Source organism: Pseudopodoces humilis, chromosome 2 (genome assembly GCF_049639895.1).
Source record: "Pseudopodoces humilis isolate 2021_Gansu_Grassland_sample_001 chromosome 2, ASM4963989v1, whole genome shotgun sequence".
NCBI lineage: Eukaryota > Metazoa > Chordata > Aves > Passeriformes > Paridae > Pseudopodoces > Pseudopodoces humilis.
In genome coordinates, this window is record NC_142201.1 from 41,838,302 (window position 1) to 41,854,694 (window position 16,393).

The 16,393-nt window shown below is 35.0% G+C and overlaps 1 protein-coding gene across 1 annotated transcript in view; it reads right to left on the reverse strand.

The window, feature by feature from the left end:
* GPC5 (glypican 5) overlaps positions 1-16,393 on the reverse strand; it is a 610,423-nt gene that overhangs the window by 261,488 nt on the left and 332,542 nt on the right. The window contains exon 8 of the mRNA XM_088051284.1: positions 15,419-15,581. Within this exon, the coding sequence (XP_087907410.1) occupies positions 15,419-15,581 (163 nt within the window). The remainder of the gene's footprint in view (positions 1-15,418; positions 15,582-16,393) is intronic.

The window sequence follows — 16,393 nt, forward strand, 5'->3', positions numbered from 1 at the left end:
CAATGTGTAATTACTATATAACATTTTACTCATGGGTCCAGTAGGAACACTAATGCTCAATCCATAGGACTGACCATATGTTATTATTACACCAATTTCATAGGTGTATTCAAGTCATTTGATTGTTTCAGCAAAAACTTTCTATAGATGTTTAATCAAAAAAACAATAGGCAGTTATGTGAGCTGTTGGTTTTGCCTCATAGAAATCAGCTCTTCAGTAATCTGTTGCTTGACTAAATATCCTTTCTCACTCCTCTCTACATACTTCCTGAGAAATTTGAAAGGACAGACCAATCAGCTAGTGCTTCCTGAAGATCGGTGAGAAGGCTTAAATTGCAGTGTAAAAGACATCCCAATTTTCCCCACCACCTGGTGGAGCTCAATGTGCCTTTCAAGGCCACAGCACAGAGACCAGGTTTTAGTCTGTATGGTAATTTATGAATTCTGATGACAAATTCTGTTGTTTCATTAAAATGATGATTACTAACAGTGGAGCTACTGAGTAGAATGAGCAGGCTGAACAGACGTGCTGGATGTGGAAACAAACCACTTTTGACCAGGAGACAAAGGGAAGGCAGTAAACATGGTTTTTGGGGATTTTAGAAAAGCTTTTGATGCCATCTCTCACAGCATTTTTGTGAATAAAATGTCCAGCATATAGCTAGACATCCGCACAACAACTTGCTGAAGGGTCAGGCTCAAAGACCTATAGTAAATAAGGTAATACCTCTCTGGTGGACAGTCACAAGGACTGAAAAATTCTAAATTCTAGCTGATAAACCTGCTTGATCTCAATATATGAGGTCTTTAAATTTCAATTGAAAAAAAAGAGAATATTGAAAATGCATGGCATAGAATTAGCATTATGCAGTGGTTGTTAGTAATTTTTCCACTTTTTGTGGCAGAAGAACCTTCACAACTTAAATTCCACAACAGCATTCTGATTGTCCATTTGATGACATATTTGACAGTGGATTGCAGTGTCCCATTGGAAAACTGAAGTGCACACACACTTTGCTTGCTTTCTTATGTAGGCACCCTGAGGACAAACAATTAATTAATTGAGAGCTTGTTCAAAGGAAGTGCTTTTAAAATGCTTCTTCCTATTGTAATTCTTTATAGATTATCAATTTGGACCTTTTTTGGCCATCATAGAGTCGCATAGAAACCTTCCTTCCTCTTCTTCCCTCACCAGCAAGTAGCATAGCTTTCAAGAGGTAAAATTGTTGATGTTCAAATTGTTCCTAAAATAAAATAAATCAAAATAAAATAAAGCATCCTTTTATGTAGACCCTTTGGGGAAATATTTTCTGGCTGCCCTGTTTCCTTATCACCTGGGGGAAAACCTAGTTTCTAAAACTAGCGATGGGCTAGCTCACTATGAGAATTTTTAAAGTATAAGAAAAAAACACAAACCGCTGAAGTAGACAGATGATCTCAAACCTCTCTGCGATTAACTAGATACAAAAGAAAATGAAATAGCAGCTTAAGAGCACTATTTTTTCAAAGTGATTTATATGGTATATTAAACAGCAGGAAAATCCTTTCTAGAAAAATCCTTTGGAGAAAGAACATGTACTCATATTAGTGTTTGGTATACTGCTGCAGCACATAAATATCCAAGGAAGCAAATACAGGACTAGGATTGCAGTTTATGAAATTATGCCATAAAATAACTATTTCCTTTACTTCTCAATATGTAGTTGTTTTTATTTATTTTTTTAAAAAAATAAATAAAAGTTGCAGAATCTCATTCTCTCAGCAGATTAAGACCCTGTACTTTTAGGATACTCACAGTAATACCTTCTCAGGGGCAATAAATCAGGTGCTGTATCTGATAATATTCATGTCCTTCTACCCTGTCATCAGTCTTTACTGTTTGTAAGCGAGTGCTACAGTGGCATCTTCTGGCATACTGAAGAATTAATTGCCTTGTTGCTGTGAAAGAACACTGCTATTTAAAAAGGTAAGGTATGAAACAAGACTAAAGAACTGAAATAAAAGCCACCTGCTATTCTTCAATTATTCTGTTTAGAGCAATTGAAATAGTAACGAATGGTGAGAAATTAAAATCCACTTCTTTGCTAAGTGGCCATTTGGACACAAGAGTTTATGAGTGAGGCAACTGTTTCTAAGGCTATTAGTATCCTACATAATGACTTCTAATTATATGTCAGTTGACAAAAAATGACAAATGGTAGTTAATTAGAAAAAGGAGCTATAAAAAAGGAAGAAAAAAGGCAATAGACAGCACTAACTAGAAGAGAAATAAAATCTGATTGTTCTCTTTTTGAATCCATATCTAAACACTTTCTTTTACATTTTATGACTTACATTTCTTAGAAATTGCTACACAGTAAAATAAATTAATGTTTATGGATTTGAGGATGATGAGAGTTGTTAATTAACTGAATATTATATTTGAAATTTTACAAGAAAAACTACTTTATAACTTCATAAAAATATTACTGAGCTCACAGCTTTTAATCACAATCTTTTTAATTATATATTATATTTTCCTTTTCTATTATATATTCTATGTCATTATGCATCACACATCTTGCTCAGTGCATTCAAATAAGACGTGGATCTTGGGAAGCAGAAGCAGCAACTTCTCAGTCTACTTGTGAGAGCCTGAAAGGGCACAGAGTTTCTGAACACAGGCCGTGAGAAGTTACATTTTTTTCTACTATCTGTTGATTTTTTCCTTTTTTTTGTGGAAACTGTTAACACTGTTAACCCAATCAATCCCAGGGCCATTTTTCACAAAGTAAAGCTACTGGGATTTTGGTAGTTAGTGACTGTCTCAAAGGACCTGATCCTGAATCTATCAAAATACATGGTACAGAAGCAGGAGCCGCTGAACTTCTGAGTGTACATAAGCAGATCTGCAAGCAAACACTTGGTAACTTATTGCAGAGAGAGCTGTAGAAAAAACAAGATATTTTTCCCTCGGCAGGCCAAACCATTGGGGGTGTGTGCAGCAGTAGACTCTGAGCTGAGTCCACAGGACTGGCCAGAGAGCTGGCTCATTAAACTCGGCCTGGCCCTTTGGCCCTACTTCCAAAAGTGATTCCCTCTTGATAAAGACAGAACTTCCCTGCGTTATCTGACACACCAGTGCCCAGTGTGCAATTGCACTGGGTTTATGTGCCCAGTGCTGGCAGTGGGGGCTGTAGGGGCAGCATCTGTGAGGAGAGGCTTGGATGTCTCATGGGTGACACAGGCATTTTCAGCACGATTCAGCAGATCCATCACAGGGCACTTAGTGGTGCTTAGCCCCACCAGTCAGGACTGTGGTGCCTCAGGGAAAATGTATTTTAAAAATAGCAAAATTCTGCTTATAACTGAGAAGGAGGAGGTGAGGGTGGTGGAAATGAGAGAAACTGAAACAACCTCCTGAACACCAAGGTGAGAGAAAAAGGAGAGGGAAGAGGTGGTCCAGGCACCACAGCAGAGATTCCCCTGCAGCATCTGGAGAGGAGCTGATTACCACACTGCAGCCTGAGGAGGGCTTCATGTTGGATGTGCCCTGAAGGAAGCTGCAGCTTTTGAAGAGGACCCACGCTGGCACAGGGAAGAAAATGTGAGGAGAACTGTCATGAACTGGCTGCAATCAATGCCCTCTCCTTATTACCCCTTCAACACTCCGTGTCAGAATGAGGCAAAGGAGCTGTGAATATAGCAGTAATAGAGATTTAAATGCACATCTGTATTACTATATAGCAGCAGGACATTCAGTTTGCCTTGAAGTTTTGGTCTGCATTAAATAGCAACATCTGTGGTTCAGCTATAGTGGCTAGAAGAGATACAGCTCCAGAGGATGGGTAAGGTGGGCAGCAGAGACCATCTTCTCAGCTAAATTAATTTGCAAATGATAGTCTGTACTCTCAGTTTGCTAGATTTGAGGAGTGCCCAGGTGTCTTATGTGCCTAGGTCTTGGAACTACCAGAGATAAGCAAATTGCAACTTGGAAACAAACCTATTTCAGCTACTGAAAAGAAAATCCCTGATGTGCACTTTTAATTAGCAAACCCTTAAGAAATAATAAATTTTTTAATAAATCTCAGGGTCTTCTGCAGGTCACAATATATGATCAATATTTTTGTCTATAACTAGCTTTTGCTGAACAATTTTATTAGGAAATAATAGTCCCTTTTTTTTTCTTTTTTTCTTTTTTTTTTTCTGGTGACTTTGTTTATATATGCAAGGCAACAACACAGTATGTACTAAATTATTATTTTGTAGCTATTTAGCTCATACGTAGCTGCTTCCTTTTAGAATAACTCCCACATTCTGGTTTTGCTCCCTGACATTTCAGAAATCGTTTTTTTTACAGCTAGCTGTCTCCACTCTAGCAACTGACATATTTTCCAAATGTCACTGTAACAATCCATAAGATTCTCTTAAGAGTATTATATTTTCTACATCACTATCAGCTGTGCAAGTGCCATAAACTGTGTTTCCAATGTCCCAAAGCTGGTCACAGGATCCACTCTTTGGCTTCAGAGATGGCAACTTACATTTATGAGCATTTCTATTTAAGATTACAAACATTGTGGAAAAAAATGAAAAAAGGTGGAAGAGACATTGTAAAGGTAATGTACAAACACATTTCTGCATTTCTCTCTTACATCCTTCTCTATTCAGACTTGTTCTCATTCGGACATCTCAATCAAACATTTTCCGAAAAAAATCCTCTCTTTGGTGGTTTCTCATCCTTAGATATTTTATTTCATCCTATCCCTGCTCTCAAGGACACCTTTCTGATTCTCCAGGGTAGGTCTCAGAGGCATTTTGGCCCTGAATTAAAATGACATTGATTGACTTATGTGCATAATCCTTGGGCCATTAGTGATAATAAAATAAAAACAAGGGTTTCCAGTCCTTTCTAGAAATCTGACCTAACTTTCCTTATGGTCTCTCCGTGTTTATAACAAGTCCAGATCATATGCCTGTATGAGAAATGTAGCAGCTACTCAGGAGGCCCTAAATTCAGCTTGTGCTGTAAAAGCATTCACCTGGGGATGACTGCAGGCAGCATGAACTTGAGAAAGGAATCCAAACGGGAGAAAAGATCCATGTTTCAGAGACGTAATGGGCTTGACATAAAAAATGTTAGTGACTACATGGTTCCACGAAGGATGCTTTGATGAGGTCTGTGTCTATTGAGCTGTAGCATAACCCTCTCTTTCTGAAACTGGGTATATCACAATGAAGCAGGAGATTTTCCCTTCCTCAAGCACATCTACTGGCCTTGAGAAGTGTCTGCTTAATGGGGCTCTAAGTAAGGAAAATAACTCAAGTTAAGCATGTCTAACCTCACTGCTACTGGCCAATATCTGGGAAAGTTGTTCTAGTTAGCCAACCTTTGAAAACCCAACAACTGGAATTTATGTCCAGCTAAATTTATCTAAATGTAGGTATCAAAAGTATAAGGTTTAATAAATCTGAGCTAGCTCCTGAACTCTGGAAACAGAGTTCATATACTTAAAATAAACCAGTGATGACATACAGAAACATGCTAAAATGACAGCATATCTAAGCAGCAGAGTCCCATCCCTCCACTAGTCTGCTCCAGTTTTTGTCTTGCAAAAATCTTTTCCATACATTTTGTTCCAGAAACTTAAAATCAGCACTAGTGCCTATTATTGGATTAATTGTAAAAATGAGACATCACAATCTTATACCAGATTGGAATTATATCTAACCACTTCCCTTTTAAATATAATAAGAAAAAGGAATGTCCATTTTCTGCCTTCCAGATATATTATTTTGCAGAATAGAGGTCATAACTGAGTATTTTGAATAGTTGCACTCTTTTTTAGGGAACTCATGATGATTTATATAAGTATATATATATATATTTATATATATATACATATTCACACAAGTTTTGCAGATTTTAAGATCTAGATCTTTCTTAAGCTTGTATCTCCCTTACATATTGTTTCTTGGGGGGAAAAAAAAAGAAAGATAGCATTAAGTTTCTGTAACAAACAAAAATTAATTGATTCTCTTTTACTTAAAAGTTAGCAAATGGTTTGAGCATGAATTACTGAGAAGCAGATTAGCCAAAGCACTGGAGTTATAATCATTAATAGTGGAAGATGTAAATATGAAACTAATCCAATTTAAGTCTCTGCACAGGTTGCAAAGGGAACTCTTGGGAGATCACACACACTTTGATTTTCTAAAAGAAAATAATAAAGACTGGAGATGCATGACAGGCCAAAGAGCTACCTTTGACTATAAATCACCTTTGAGTAAATCAAAGTGTGACATTTATCATGGTTACAGTCTCTTTAAGAAATAGAAAGATAACAGTCTGATATGATTCACAACTTTGAAAAAGGACAGATTCTTTCATAAGTAGATTTAAAAAGTGTTTTACAATTCCTTTTTGATTCAGTGAAATAATTCCTTATTCATGTAATGGCTATGAAAGTTTTGGGTTGTTATAGTTTTACATTTAGTTTTGTGTTCAAAATCTAAAAGGAGAAACAGGTCAAAAAGGTTCCCAGACAGTTTGATAACAAAACATACCTTGGGATTTACAGACGTTCCCAATTCTTTTTTCACCAGTAGCTATTTTCTCCATCACAAATGATGAAAAATAGGAATGATTTCTTGTCCCAGCAAACTAGGGCTTTGAGACAGCATGAATTCTGTCTGCAGGTCTTATTAGTTGTATTTGCAAGTGCTCCCTCTATTTTTTATGGCAAGAAGTCATTGGTGATATAGACAATAAGGCTGTGAAGTACATTGAGAGATATTTAACCCTTATCTAAAAATAAAAATCGGTATTAAATCAGAACCAGAGTGAATGCAAAAGAACTTAACTTTGGGAAGGCATTTTCTAACTAACTTCAGATATCTGTATTTAAGTTACTGGAGCTTGTCCTTTTACAATCCTACAAGGATTGCAAGACATACTTGTCATGCTTTGTGTAGGCCTAATGAACTGTGCCCTCATGTGTTTACTCATTTTCAGTGATAGGAGTTTATTTCTTTACAGTGACTATAAAAGAAGGCTATATTTCTTAGCTCATGAAGAAAAGTCCTGTATCTGTGTCTCGTTATTAAAGTAGGATTGCATTCTAAGGAAAAAAAAAGAAATACACAGTAGGCTCTAGGAGTTCTCCAATACTCATGTTTAGATTTTGGATGGTATCAGGTAGCATTTTTACTGTAAACTTGAAGTAGCTAATCTGATCATTTAAAGGAATTGTTACTAGAATATGATCATATTTTCAAACTACATAGAGGTTAGCTTTATATTTTCTCTCACTGAAAGAAATAAAACCAGTTCACTTCCACACACACACACAAAAAAAAAGGCAACTCATTTTAAAGTGTTTGGTCAGTAGAGTAGAACTGGAAGACTAAAAGAATCATTTACAGTGGATAATAAAAGCTATCACAGGCAGTATGGGAAATGGAACATCAACAGTGAGATGCTGCTCCAAAAAAACTTGAAACATGGACAGATTTAAAACATGGACAGATTTGAAAAGAAAACTTCAAAATTATGAAGAATTTCTTGTAGAAAGATCTCCTTTCTATTTACAGAAAGATAAAATCAGTCATAAGGGTAACTGGAGATGAAAGCGGCTATTTAGGTCTGGTTTTAAAAATACATTGACTTTTGAGGGTTTCTTTGAAGAAAAAGCTCTCAGGTCTTTGAGGATTAGACATCACCACTTAGAGAAATAGATTGATTTAAAATACAATTAATTAAAAGGAATCTATCTTTGCAGGAAAACACCTGCTCATTTTTATTTTGTATAAAGGAAAACAATATAAATTCTTGTCCACTGAATAAATGAAAGTATTTGATAAAACAGTAAATGTGGTTTGAATGCAGTGATCAAGAGTTATAAAAAAAATTTCTCTTTGGATCCTTAATACATTATTATGAAACACATTTAAAAGAACACATTAACAAATAACAAATATTTATTTATTGAATTATAATCAATGACTAATTAGAATTTTTTTTATATATAATTGGTTCAATGAAATAAGACATGCATTAAAAGGCTCCAGTTTTCTGGTAACTTCAGAAGCAGTGGTAATATTATAAGGTAATGCCTTTAAAAATACAATTAGAACTTTGTAACTCCAACTAAACTTACTATATGGTCTCTCTGGAAAATACAAACTCATATGAGGTCAGTGAAATTATGCCTACTCAGAAAGAAGTCAATCAGAACTAATTTCAAACCTAACATATTAGCCTTATTATTTTCCAGTTAACCGTACTTTGCATAAACTAGAAGTGTATTTTGCCTTGATTTTGCATATATCAGATGCACATGCAAAAATAAATAGTCCATAATCTAATATGGAATAGATAAGTAGTTTTAATATCTTGTACCAAAAAAAAAAAAAAAATATGATGGTACAGTTATTTTTTAAGAATTGTTCCTTGATGAAATTTTCTAAGTTCTCTGTTAATGGGATGAATCATGAAACTTTTAAAGTATTTTTAGGGGGGAAATAAAGGACCTTAGTTCAGGTCAGACATCAGGGAAATGGTTATTCTGGTTTTGTTCTATATGCCAGCTGAATGGCTTTAACCATAGCTGTAGACACTTAGCCTGATTATTATCTCTTACTCTATCCAAATAACTAAACAGTCTTTGCACCAGAGAGAGACACTTACAATAGGTAAAGGTAGGAAACAATGTACTTGGGATAGTATGCTGCTTTTTGAAGGACTAGCCTGAACTGGTTTTCCACTGGCTCATTTGAGGGGATAGGATTAGTAAATAACACAACTTCTATGGTATCCACATAAACCATTTGCATTTATACTCACATTTTATTCTGTGTTTGTGGAATGGATAAGGATAACTGTTTCTTGCTTAGCTAGAAGAACTGGCATTTAGTGATTGTTCCCAACACATTTGATACAATTGAATGTCGGCTTTTTTTTTGCCTTACGGATCTATCAAGAAAAGTGTGCTTGTAATCCCCATCTAAAATTTCTGTTTATAGCTGGTGTTTTTTTCTTTGAGACATGTTTGAAAGATTCTTGTAAAGGAGTGAGAAATGAGGGAACTCACAAAACAATCCACCCCTTTTCTAAAGAGGGAATACAGGCTTTCTCTATGTAGGGCAAAAACTTCCACACAGAAGGTGTTTTTACTCTCCACCTTTCTTAAGAATACCATTCAAAATTAAATCTTATAGTCCACAGTAGGAAACTTGACATTCACTGTCAGGTCAATTTGAGCAAGGACTGTATCTGTACTCAGCTTTCTGTACCTCTGTAATTGTTTCTGTGGTTTTTGGCATAAAATTTCGATGAAATAAGGAAATGGTGAATTAGTTCTTCATTCAGTGTGTAACTTGTTGATTGAAAGCTTTAAAGTGTTTACACATCTGGAAGACCAATCACAAGAATTTGGGGGTTTTTTCCCTCTGTCTATACAAGGAAATATCCTGAAGGATGTCCGTGCTGGTGAAAAGTTAGAAGGAAATGCATAAATCCATGGAGAGGAGTTAATTGGAGCCTTAGTGTTCTCCAGGCTGATAAATTACTCTTTTATTAATCCATTACCACATAAAATGTGTATCTCCACCAAGATAACAGCTTTATTCTGATGTATAGCATACCAGTTCAGATGATACACAACCTGCATTATACCTTGACCACACAATACCATATTCTGTGTTTCTCTGATTATTCCAAAAAGGAGCTCTTGAAGAGCTACAGTCTACACTGGAGGATCCAGAGCAGAGAAGGACATGCTGAAGAATATCCTCTGTGCTCAAGTTTGGGAGGCATAAAGCAGCAGGCAGGAAGGGTTTTTTGGAAGTTTTTAAAAACTAGGAAATAATAAAACTTGTTCAACAGGCAGGTGCTGTACAATAGCACTTTCATAAGAGTGGCACTGGCTACTTTTCATTCTACTGCTGTGGAAATAAAAAAAACATTTAGGACATTCTTTACGCTGATAAGTAGCGAAGACACCTATTATCTTATAAATTTTCCTCAGGAAATATAAAAGAATGGATGAGAAAGCAATACACATCAGTACTCTGCCAGAAGTTTGTTTCTTTACTGGTAACTGTGAGTGAAAATATTTATACATTCATTCAATGACATAATACATGTAGTAAAAGGCTCCAGATTTCTGGTAACTTCAGAATTAGTGGTATTATTATAAGGTAATTCCCAGCAAAATATAACCCCATGTTATTAATGCAGATTGTTTGTAATAATTGCATTACTCTGATATGCTGTTTTAGATCAGTGGGTGTGCTCATTGAACTTTATAACTTAAAACCTTTGAAGAGCAATTGTGCTTCTTTGTTTATGTTTGATAGCTGCTGTCATAAAAATCTTCATGTGGATGTAACATGTTAATACGAGGCAAAAAACATACTGTTGTAAAATATGATATTTTACATTATCTGACTTTATCTCTGTGAAAATTCCTTCAGGAAATTTTACATAATCCTTCCCCTTATTTGTCTTTGAATTAACAATCCAACCCGACAGTACAGTTTCAATCCATTACTCAGGTTAAATTCATCACTCAAGAAGTACAAATGTTGACTCACAAGAAAATGTGTTAAGAGAGAGAAAAGATACTCTTTAAATAGAAAACAACCAAAAAATGAAATATAATATTTTATTTTTTTTCCAATGCATAGTATTATTATGCAGGTCACACCATTTTGCAAAATAGTGCATAAGAAAGTTGTAATGTAACTTTTCTCAGTTTCTACAAGGCATTTTAAATGGAATCGTTTTGGTTTTTCTTTCACTGCTTGAATTGGTTCTGGCTGAGCTGGAGTTCATTTTCCCATAGCAGCCCCTACAGTGCTGTGCAGTTTGGTGGCACCTGTCAACCTACCACAGCGCTTCATGTTGTTATACATCTGGCAACTTTACCTTTGGTTGGTGAAGGTTTCTGCTTAGGAATTCAAAAGTGGTTTGGGGAATTTTTTTTTCTTTCAACGGAAGTCATTGGAACTTTTTTATCCTTTGGCTTTGTTTATGTTTCAATAATTTATATCATCATGTGTTTTTATGCCAACACTTCATCATGCACACAGAAAAATCTTTGAACTTCATATACCTTGACAATATATATCTTCTTGCTGAAAGTGAATACTAATTCTGGAAATGCAAGTTTTTCATGGGAATGTACTAATTGCAATAAATCTTTCTCTTCAAATGATTTTCAGCTCAACAAAAGACAAGGATATGAGAAAAAAGAGCCCAGATTATGATAATCTTTATATGAAAAGGAAGGGTGAGATCCCCCTAGCCTCTCAATTAAAAATAGCCTACTAGAATGTTATTGTTAAAAATCAGTGCAATATTTAGACCAAGGGTGGCATTCACAGCAAGAACTTTTATTTTTCTTATTAATTTTTAATGGAATTGAGATGTTCTGAAGTGAGTGAACTATGAACAATGAAGTCATGTAGCCCTTCCAAAGACACCTGAATAACACCTCACATTCAGGAATTAGGAAGAATACTCTTGTGTGTAAATAAAACCTGAAATCCTACTCAGACATAAGGGATGTCTTACTTTACTGAGGCAACAGAATGTAGATGAGAGTTTAAAAGAATTTAACAGATGGCAAACATCATAATGGAGATTTTATTGCCAGCTTTAAATAGTTTTGGACCCAGAATATGCCACCAGAATCAGATTTAACAATAAGAAAAGTAACTATACTGAAGTGGGTGAAGGAGCAGAAAGAGGAGAAAGTATGTTTGAGACTTGAGAATGCAGTATAATGTCAGGCAAGAGGTGGACAGGTTTATTTATATAAAGATCACAACATAAAGCCTTTTCCAAGGTATTTTACCTCTACAGCATGATTTGAACAAGGAAATAATAATCTACAGATTAGGAAGCCTGAGAAATGAAACATTTTGGAGACTTCTTTCTTCAAAGAGGATGACTATCAGATGAGATTAAAAAAAAAATTTAAAAAGTGGGAGACAAGGTTTGCCCATATATATCTTAAGCACAAAGATATCCTCAATATTTCTGCGTATTTGAGCCCTGAACTAGGAGATCTCTGGTTGCAGTAAAGAAACGTGTGTTGCATGTTAAAATGAGCAAAGAAAGACAAACTAGTGGTTGAGCACTTTTCTGAGAATCAGTGGTGTTGCCAGAAGTATTATGAGAATTTTGATAGATGCTACTGAGAACCTCAGTGGAGTGATATTTGGATTAGCCCTTCCTCACAGAGCTATTTGAAAACAGATGCAAATCAATATGTAGGTGATAAGTATTTGTTGTTATTACTGCTGCATTCTGCAGGGGGTTTCAAAGAGGTAATTCATTGTGACTCATGAAATAGTCCTGTGGGAGCTCCCAGGTTAGAGGAGAATAAAACTAGCAAATGAAGTGTCAAGACTTTATACTACTGTTTATTTTATACATTTAAAGTACACTATCCTTTCTAGTATCATTTCTTCAAATAACTGCACTGATTTACCATATTTTAAAACTATTTATGAAAGAGCAAACCAGTCAGCACAATTGTAGCATTTTGAAACCTTGAATATAATGTAATGGTTTACTGTTTGATAGGAAAAATATTTTTTTCCAAAATATAACGCATTTCAAACATTTTTGCAATGCTATTGCTTCTGTGCTACAAATACCAGATCTCTTCAATGGCCTTCTAAAGACTAAAGGCTGTCACCACACATTTGTCAGTCTTCAGCACCAAATGAAATCAACTCTTACATCTCTAGCACTGAGTGTGGAAACAAGTAATCTTTCACTTCACAGGCTATGTGTACACATAAAATGTGTACAAGTTTGTTCTGGCAAAAGTACATCCCCTCTCTTCTTTGTTCTTTCTGGGTCTGCATATCAGACACATGTCCAAAAGGCAATGACATGGCATCAAAAAAAGGTGGATTTTTATACATGGCAATGAAAAAAAAGGGTCTGGTTCTGTATCATATTTTAATAGCTTATTAAGATCATTAGTTTGTTGCACACAGGATTATCTCCTTGGTAAAAATATCTGCAGAAGCTACTAAAAAGAGAGCCTGGGCTATGGCTGGGACTTCTAGACTCTACTATAGATAAAAATATGGAGCAATCCCTCTTTCTTTCCTGGCTGGTTACAAGAAAAAGCAAAGTTGTCCAGAAGTAAAAGAATGCAGAAAGTTTTCTTGGTAAGGAAAACTGACATTAACTGTATAACTCCATAGAGAAGCTAATGCTGAGGATCAAACATACTGTGGTCAACTTGTAGGCTTACCTGAAATTCAGACATACTTTTGAAGGAGCTGTAAGCAATATCATCATAGTGAATCTAACTCTTCAGTTTAAAAATGAGGAGCTTAAAATCTTAGCTTTTAATTGATACCAATCACCCAAAGCTAAGAAAATTACACAAAATTATATATGTTGCATAAATATATGTAAAATACAGATATTAAAAAGATAAGCCTGAATCCTTATTATGTTTATTTTTTTTAATTCTAGTTCCTCACATAAAATCTTAAATCTCAGGAAGATAATTTTATTTTCTTACTAAAATATATTGTTTTCCATTTTAAATCTAAATTTAAATTCCTGGAGTCTTACTTATATATCACAGTGATGCAATAGAAGAATTTTTCAAACACCTGTTTCATCTATCTTAAACATACACTTTAACATATACTTAAAGACACAAGTGATTTCTGAAAAAAATATTTTCTTAACCTACATTGTAACAAAATTCTACTAAATGGAATGTTTTAGCTGTTCTGTTGGGTTGTCCCTATCTGACTCCTGAGAACAAAATAGGACTTTCTGGGACACATTAAAGACAACTTTTAAGTTGAATTCCAGAAAGGAAATGCATGCCAGAATAAATCCATGAAATCATAACAGCTCATGGAAGATACTAGCAGCTCAAGATTTATGCACAAGTCAAAATACCGAACAGTATGGATTCATATTTTTGTTCTATAATATCTTAGAAAAAGTTCAAATGAAACAGAATTACATGCAAATTTTACTATGTCTAACACATAGCTTATAATTCTAGCAATTTAGAAGATGTAGTATAAAGAGAATATGAAGGCTAATTATAATTTTGACATTTTGAAAAGATTGCACTAAATATATCAATATGAAGAAAATTTTAATGCAGTAGAAGAGAGTGAAATAAAATACACTTTTCTTGAAATTCTTTTGTCATTTAATACTTTCATAATAGCTCTAGTCACATTCTAAAACTATTTTACAGTCCTTCAATACCACAGTGTGTCATTTTCAGATATAAGATATATACAGTATTACAAAGAACATCTGGTTTTAAATATTTGAACTCCTAGCTTCTTTCTCCAAAGTTAAACCTCCAAGGGCACTCTAAGGAATTAAGTGTCCAAACTTTTTTGGATGTCACTCAAAATCCCACCTAGACTTTTAGTAGGACTTGAAAATATCTAGACTAAGTGTCAGTGCAAGAGGATCTTAGGGTGATTCCAAACTGACTTGTTAAGGCATGCCCCAGAATGTTCTGTCACATTTTTCCAGCAGTTCAAAAAGAAATGGAAAACTAAAGGTTCTCTACAATTTTTAAATTTCCTCTTTACTGTCAAGTCAAAAAGGATCTGGGGTTCACATCTAAGCCTGAAAACATGCAGGACCCTCAAATTCAGTGAATATAGATAATGCAAAATGCAGAAAAAAATTACAAAATGTAGAAATGGAGTTTAGATGAAAAAATTCATCTATTGCCACCATCTCTGCTGATATTACTACACTGTGAAGAGAAATAAGACATGCTGAAAAATGTCCAGATTCAGAGAAGTAGTAACTTATTTTCCTTATGGTTGGAGTTCTATGCCATTCAAGTGCACAACCACAGGATTTTTAATGAAAATTATTACAAATATGTTTCAGAGAATAAACAAAACAAAAATAAAATGCAACACAACAAAACCCCAAACTACATAAAAACAGAACTGTAACAAAAGTGGAAAGATGCATAAGAAACAGCAGCGGCATTATTTTGAGTGCTTTAGTACATTGGTTCCGATAGCTCTCCATGAAATGCAGCTACCTGCACTAAACCTCATGGTTTGCCACCATTCCATCAAAAATTAGTAGAATTTCTCTTTTTAACTGCCAAATTTCTTTTGTAGTAACTCTGAGGGACATGCCACTCTATACCTATTATTTGACTAAAAATAATGTGTTAACTCTGTATTATGCAAAGTATATATGTGTTATGATGAAACTGATACTCATATTGATGCCATGCTCACAGAAATCCTATAATTGCAGGCCTATTCCTGCAAATATTGGAAACACTAAGCAGAAAACTTTTCACATCTTTTCCAAGATAATTCAGCGGTATGTGTTAGTGGAAAATATGTCAATTCACTGTTTAAATGCATGAAGGAAACAGAATCATGGGCTTACGGTCTGTAATTTTCAGGACTCTTTTGAATTCTCCACTTCCAGATCCTCCGCAACCATCTTCATCATCACAATCACCACTGATTTCTTCATCTACACCTCCACCACTGCCTGCTTGTTGGAGATCCCATTTGTCCTGTTTTGGAAATGATTTGCCCTGCAACAGCTGAAGACAAGATATAGTATGCAAGTTAGCAGTATATTTGGAGAGCTTCAGTGATTACCCAAAATTTCATATATGTCCTTAGTAATTACCCAATTTGAAAAGGAAATTTCAGGATCAACAGGATGAGAATTCGGATTTTTTAATTTTTAATTTTTTCTTTTAACCCTGACTTACAGATAGATTTAAAAGAGTGGTATTTGGAGATGTATAGTTTAGTTTTAACTAAAACCCCACAAAATAGAAAAGAAAAAAGAAAATAAGGCACCAATTTCTGTCCCTGAGGCCAAGTGGAACAGATAAGCACATAGAATCATGAAAAAGTTTGGGTTGGAAGGGACCTTTAAAGGCCATCTAGTCCAAATTCCCCTGCAATGAGCAGAGACATGTTCCACTAGACCAGGTTGCTCAAAGCCCCACACAACCTGATTTTGAATATTTCTAAGGCTGGGTCATCCACCACCTTCCTGGGAAACCTGTTCCAGCATCACACCACCCTCATTACAAAAAACTTCTTCCTTATATGTGGTGTAAGTCAAGCCTCCTTCAGTTTAAAGTCGTTTTTCTTATTTCTACCACAACAGACCCCACTAAAATGTTTGTTTGCATGTTTGTTTCCCCTTTCTTATAGGCCCACTTAGAGCAGACAGCATCTGTGTTACTTAACAGATGGACCTGAATCTTTTAAAGACCCATGTGGTATCTAGAGAGACTTAATATAAATTAATAATTTTATGTGAATTTTTCACATTTGAAATATCTGAACTAGTATGAGAGCTGTGTTGCAGCTCTATATTGGTGAATCCAAGACATTC